General features: G+C 37.3%; 1 protein-coding gene across 1 annotated transcript; it reads right to left on the reverse strand.

The window, feature by feature from the left end:
- Positions 1-1,065: 1,065 nt before the first annotated feature.
- On the reverse strand, positions 1,066-7,021 carry p2rx3a (purinergic receptor P2X, ligand-gated ion channel, 3a). Its single transcript, XM_077532842.1, has 13 exons — positions 6,978-7,021; positions 6,082-6,240; positions 4,809-4,944; positions 4,649-4,720; positions 4,173-4,242; positions 3,503-3,599; positions 3,347-3,424; positions 3,145-3,286; positions 2,924-3,060; positions 2,761-2,854; positions 1,670-1,735; positions 1,513-1,590; positions 1,066-1,449 (listed from the first exon to the last, which is right to left on the reverse strand). Exons 1-13 carry the CDS (start codon positions 7,019-7,021, stop codon positions 1,303-1,305), a joined length of 1,320 nt encoding a protein of 439 aa, XP_077388968.1. The 3' UTR covers positions 1,066-1,302.

A 7,021-nucleotide genomic window follows, 5' to 3' on the forward strand; every position in this document is an offset into this window, starting at 1 on the left:
CACACAATAAAGAGAAGGACAAAGACACATAATATTTATTTTTGTGCCAGGGAGAGGAATTACTGCAAGTAAGTGTGATACATTTCTTCTCATTCTGGCTCATGTAAGCAAAGCAAACAAGAGACAGCTGTAATATGAAGGAGTTTGCGTGGGTTCGTTGTTAACTGTAGAAACAATCATGTCAAACGGAACCGCTTGCAATTAAGTTATAGCTTTAATTATTCATTAATACTTCCCCTCTGAATTTCAATAATAGGCAGCTCTCTAACAAACCTCTAACCAAAAGGGCAAACGTTAGAGTAGGTTTCCTTTAGATTAGAAAATAATGAGATCAATACCTATTAATGACACTTTAATACTTATTTACGTTTTTTTCTTTCCTTGTCATAGGTTTGTGACTTGTTTTTGTACAGCTTACCTGTTTTCTGGGGTTGGTTGTGTGACGTCACGTATGTAATACGAGGCTTTAGGGTGTTTTGACGTCAAGTGTTGTGGACAGCAGAGGGCGGTATAATTTCAAAATGGCAGCCCCCATGAGATGGATGAAAACAGGTGGATTAATCTGCTTAATTCTTATTCCACCTACACAATATTAATCAGAAAACTGTGTTTAGACGAGTGGTGGCACATGGAACATATTCCAAAGAAAATGTTTGACTTGAGTTCCGCTTTATTGTACACTAGTTTGCAGCTTAATTGGCTTATACTACATTTTCGAACTTGGTTGCACAACTGATTTTGTGGGGTGCAAGTGATGTGTTTCAAGTGGCTTGCTCATTGAGTGAGAATCAATGTATAAGATTTTGTTGTTCTTGTGAGTAAAATAATAAGTTATTAATTCACATTTCCCCCTTGAGTGGGGTATAAGCCACGGAAGAGGCGGGACTGTTTGTGCACATCAGCTTTGGTTCCGGTTCGGTTTGCGACGTGTGGGCTGCGTCCCAATATTTGCCCTTCCGACTTTGTGCCCTTCGGTTGCGCGTTCGCAACCCGGACCGGAATCAAAGCTCATGTGCAAAATCACGGAAGTCGGAAGTCCCGCCTCTTCCATGGCATATACGCTGTTTCATTAATAGACATAACTCTAACAAAAGCTCCAACCAAAAGGGCAAAATCCTTCTGGTGGGCGTCGCTCTTGAATGTTTACTACTTGATTTGCTTATTATAAATACTCCTTGAAGTTGCTCTGCAGTGCAGTCCATCTTTATACAATGCCTTAAGCTCGTTGAACCAAAAACTGCAGTATTCACAGTCACGAAAAGGCTTAATGACTGGCGAGAACATCGAGAGGTCAACTCCGTGTCACACAGACTGGTCAGCAGTGGCCAGAGAATGAGCTCCAGAGTCGCAGGATCTCTTCATGCCTTCTTTGATGGACATCTGGCTGCTGGGGCTCGCAGCAAGGGAGGCTTCGGCTTCCATCTGAGCCTCTATCTGAGCTTCTGACACCTAAAGATGCAAGCGAAAACGGTAGTTGGTCACAGCACATTGTGAAGTCAAAGTCAATTTTACCTCTTCAAATTTCTTGGCTTTGTATTGGTCTGCTCCTTTTAGGAAGTTCAGTAGGATGAGGTCACAAAGAACCGTACCCTGCCATAAACAGAAAATGAAATGAAGATGGTGGCAAAGTTGTATGGAAAATATTAATGTTCATGATTTGGAATCTTACAAGTCCAATGGAAGTGAAGGCAGCGACCAGGTTGATTAATGTTGGGATTGTGTTGAACTTTCCCGCCTAAAATAAGAAAGTAATGAATTCAAGGGATTCTGAATAGTGCACAAATAATCTTCTACAAAACAACGATAATAATAATAATAATAATAAAGTATAATTCTCTTTGTTTTAGGTTTAGTTCAACAGTTAACTTCAACTAGAAATGGCATTTAAAAAAATAAAAAATAAATAAATCTTAAAAATAATGTTTTATTGCCCCATTAGTCTAAATATGGCATTCTGATTAATACTGCATTTGTGGAATATGAGTTAAGCAGCAAAATCCACCCATTATCATCCATCACAGAGGGCGGCCATTTTGCCACTTCCTGTCAACTGAAAATAACATCACAGTTGCTCAGGACAGGTAACAACCAATCACACGTGAGCTGCTCAGTACAAAAGAAAAAAAAAATCCAAACTACAGCTCATATGTTGAAAAACTCATAAGTGGGGTCAATCCTATCACAAGGCACTACTGTATAATATTTATTCAAACAATATAATTTAAGCTTTCATTTTCTTAACGGGACATTTGACGCATTGAGTCATTTTCAGCAGTAAGAAGTTAATATTTTGTCCAGAATTAATTTGATAACTCCATTATTTTTCATGTACAATTAATACCTTTACAATCAAATTTTTCCATTTGCTGTCGACTGAAGATGACATCACCTGTGCTGAGGAAATAGGTAATTACCAATCATGGATCACCTGCTTTCTGGGTTTGGTCAGCCAATTGAGCCATTGACAAGTGGCAAAGCTAGTTTTTAAAGGTATTAATTGTTCATGAAAAATAACGAAGTTATCGACAAAATATGATCTTCTTACTGTTGAAAATGGCTCAATTAGTCAAGAATCCCTTTAATAAACTAAAATAAACAGTAAAATAATTAAAACACATACTGTAAATACAAATAATGCATTTCCCTTGTGTTTATATCTACTTTAAACGTTTTTAAATGCAAATATATTTGCATACAGTCCTACTTCAGCAATGTAGATCAAATGTGCGTAAAACAAGAAAGGCCACCCTTCAAACTCACTTTGCCGGTCACCATGACATCAAAGCGGATGGCAAAAGCTTTGTGCAGTGTCCGATATTCAGTACCATTCTGCATCTTAAAATATTTGGCAAACCTACGTAAAGAGAAAGACAAGATGAGGCGGTGAGCGTGACGCGAGAGAACGAGCAAGTTGGCAAACAACCTGAAGTTGAACCCTTTGGAGACGGCGTTCTTGGCGAAAGGCGCATCGAGTCGGGTGAATGAGTACTTGGGTACACAATACTCAATGTCCAGGTCTAGATTACACTTCCATTCGATGTTTATTCCGACTTCGCCACCCTGGAAAAAAAGAGGTTGGTGATAAATATTGAGGATCTGTAAGTGCATTAACTGGAATCATGAAGTGGAGAATCTGAAGAAGACCTGTTTAGCCAGGCTGGCCACATTCTGTCCAGTGTACTTCAGTATGTCGCCCACAGCAAAGATTGGGCAGAAGGGGTTGGTGTCAGGGTTGTATTTACACCTCTTTATGTCATCAGATGTCATGTTGGATGGAAAATTTCCTCTGGGGGACAAATATTCCAATCGGTTATGATGCGACAAATCCATAACATGCGCGACCTACCTGGTGATGTTGAAAAGAGGGAAGCGGATGCTGTTCTTGATGAAGATTGTGAAGTTTTCCACGTCCACCATCGGCTCACTGCGGGAGCACGCAGACAGAAGTGAGATGAGGACGGCGTGGAACATCATGTTCGACGATTTGAGCGACGTGTCTCACATCTCGATGCTGTCGTTCTCGACCGGACACCAGCCCGCCACCTCACACTGACCTTTGGACTTGTTGTCGCCGTGAAGACAAACACCAGTAATCTTCCCTGGTGCATCAGAGGGTGTGAGAACTGCTTTTGTTTTAGTCTTAATTCTTGATCTTAACGGGGGAGTTTGCAATTTTGCAAAAAATCACTTCATATTTGTATCAGTCCGACATGACAGTATCCTATGGAAAATAAATAATCTCTCTCTGGTGCCATCTTGGACCGCTAAGAAGACTTTTAAGAAACCACTGGCACAAGCAAAAAGCACCAGTCAGAGACAGAAAGTGCGACATTTGCCATGTATTCTCTGACACACGCATAGCGAGCAAACCCCCGCAGCCTTGCGCTGACCAGTTAGCGTGGGGGCGGTGGGGGGGTTGACTGCTACATTCAAATATTGCTAGCTGTTTAAACATCCCCTTTAAAAATAATAAAGAAAAAGGTTTTATGGCGACAAGAATTAGAGCCTGGAACAGACTAATTCCTTTTAAATCCCATATTTTCATAGGTTTTTTTGTTTTGTTTTTTAAATTAGAACAACTTTGAAGCCAACCAGCATTACAGAATCGATTGCGCTTGACTTTGGAGGTTCCACGGTTGTCAGTACTCCCACTAGAAGAAAGGTTCTTTTACCGTTTGTAAGGATGGAACCAAGATGCCGCTCACAGTTGTCGTCTGTGTCGCAGCTATACCGCTTCCCATGCTGAAACATGCAAAGACACATTTGTGTTACAGTTACTTTAAATCATTTTACACAGCCACCCACTTTTATAGAAGTTAAACCAAGTACATTTATTCAACAAAAATAGTGTGACAAAAAAAAAACGTACTTTTTTTTTTTTGAAAGATATACATGCTTGTAGACGTGCAAATTAAGTGAACTCCAGATTACTTTATTAATTGAGAAATCAATTTAAATAAAATAAAATAAAATAAAATAAAATAAAATAAAATAAAATAAAATAAAATAAAATAAAATAAAAATAAAATAAAATAAAATAAAATAAAATAAAATAAAAATAAAATAAAATAAAATAAAATAAAATAAAATAAAATAAAATAAAATAAAATTCAATACGTGACAGGGTGCAAACAAAATGTTGCCTCACCTCTCTACATTTTCCTTGGAACTGATTCTCAGTGATGATGAGTTTAGTCATGATGCAGAACACAGCTGCACCCTGCAACATACAAACAAACATATTGGCACACCTGCAAAAATTTGAAGCTGTATCAAACATTTTGCTTTTTCCATTTTGCCATTTGCACCTGTTGGGGGAAGACGTAGTCGGCCACATCCATCAGCCGGTTTTGATGGTAGCCGAAGCCTTTCACTTTAGTCATGACGGATGACTCTATGCCAGTGTCGGACACCTGGTAGGCTTTTTCGTGGATGAACACCCAGCTGCACAGAAAGTTTCAATCAATGCTTAAATACAAGAAATGGAAGTAGCACGCTTATGTCACAATCTTGTTAACGTCATCAAGCCATCTATCCAAACTCCTCATTAGGGTTGCAGGTGAGCTGCATGGACCTGATCCCAACTGACATTGGGTGGGAGGCTGCGTACAGCCTGGACTGGTCGCTAGCCAATCACAGGGCATATACTGGACATACTCGTGATTCAGCACCTGCGGATTCACCTATTCATTTTATTTATTTTTTTCAATATTTTTAGATTAGTATTTTTTTTAAAACGCATATCAGTGTCTTTCTTTTTTGGCTGTCAATTATACACAGATCAAAATGTCAATGAAAAAAGTCATTTGAAAATGAATCAAATTAAAATATTTTTATATTATATATTTTTTTATATATATGTTTTGCTTTTAAATGTGACTAAATAGGATATAACTTGCATTGATTTATACTGTCAAAAAAGTATTTAGAAATTTCTTTCATTATGATAATGTTGGCCTAGTAGCACAACTGTTCACCATTTTTAATATACAATATCTCAATGTCTCAACAATAATAATAATAATAATAATAATAATAGCAAAATGTCAATGAAAAAGGTCATTCAAAAATGAATCAAATTAAAATATGAGATTTCCCCCCCCTATGCTTTTTAAATGTAACTACTGGTAAATAGGATATAACTTGCTTTGATTTACACTGTCAAAAAAGTATTTAGAAATATTTTTCATTATGATAATGTTGGCACAATTGCTCAAGTCATTTTTAACATAGTCTCAATAATAATAATAATAATAATAATAATAATAATAATAATAACAATGACAATAACAATGTGCATGCTAAAAAATTAAGTATTCTGTAGTGCACTGCATATTGTGAAATTAATAAATCTCCTTCATGTGTTCCTATTTTTTTTAAACATCATTAAAAGTCCAATGCCATCCAAATGACAATAAATCTGAACATATATTTTCAATGCCCATTCCATCACTTTTTGTCAATACTAAAAGCAACTTTATCATAATTAAAATTGATAGCATGAATCGTTTGCACTTCTCGCTATTGAAATTTTAAACATGAAATGCTATATTTTCAGTCACCACAAACGCAATTACTCACCCAACGAAATAAGCGATGATGAGGACTTGCACGATCCTGTTGATGATGCCCACCGACCAGCTCTTGACCACCACCGATTTGGTGGTCTCGTAGGTGAAGAAGTCTGTGACCCAGCCCCACACCATGGTGGACAGGCTGGAAACCAACACTCGCTTCTCACTGGAAGATTTCGGTGGAATAGATGAAGAAGATGGCTTGCTACAATGGGACGTGACCCGGGCTCAGCTGAGATTTATTGAAGATGCGGATGATGGTTGTCCTTCTTCTGCTGCCACTCCATCACTGGACCTCCCCTTCCTCTGTGCAAATGAGGAGTAGAAAGTGTCCCTCCCTCTTTGTCCTCATTCTCATTTTCCATTCACCACAAACCTCCAGTGACAGCGTGTGCATTTGCACACAGACATTCTTCAATGGGTTTTTTAATCGCTACATATACATAAATAAACAATAAATAACTTGGAATGAACTATAAAAAAAAAAAGAAAAAATAATAATTAAAAAAAACAACCTATGTAAGCAGTATAGAAAATTGATGGATGAATAATAAATAATTTAACACGATAAAATTACAATTTCAGAATGTAAACCCAAATCAAATAAAAACTGACCATATAGTGTTTATTGTGGGCAGCCTAGGGTGCACCTGTGCCATCATCATCATACTGTCTGAACAGCATTTCAAAATTATCCATGTGGATTATCACATAACTAGATTTTATTGAAAAAGGAGGAGTACTCACCAAGACAAAATTTAATAGAATTTTAAACAATATTTGAGAGGAACGGGCCTTTAGTGTTCATAGAAATGATCTTAGATCTCTGAGTTTAGCTTATGAAAAATGGGAGACAAAAAACAAAAGTCTCTATATTTTTGTTCAGTATTCATATTCATTTACTCTCCATCTATGATAATTTCAAGCAACTGTGCTTGAGGGGCCAT

The sequence above is a fragment of the Festucalex cinctus genome, chromosome 9 (genome assembly GCF_051991245.1).
Source record: "Festucalex cinctus isolate MCC-2025b chromosome 9, RoL_Fcin_1.0, whole genome shotgun sequence".
NCBI classification, from domain to species: domain Eukaryota; kingdom Metazoa; phylum Chordata; class Actinopteri; order Syngnathiformes; family Syngnathidae; genus Festucalex; species Festucalex cinctus.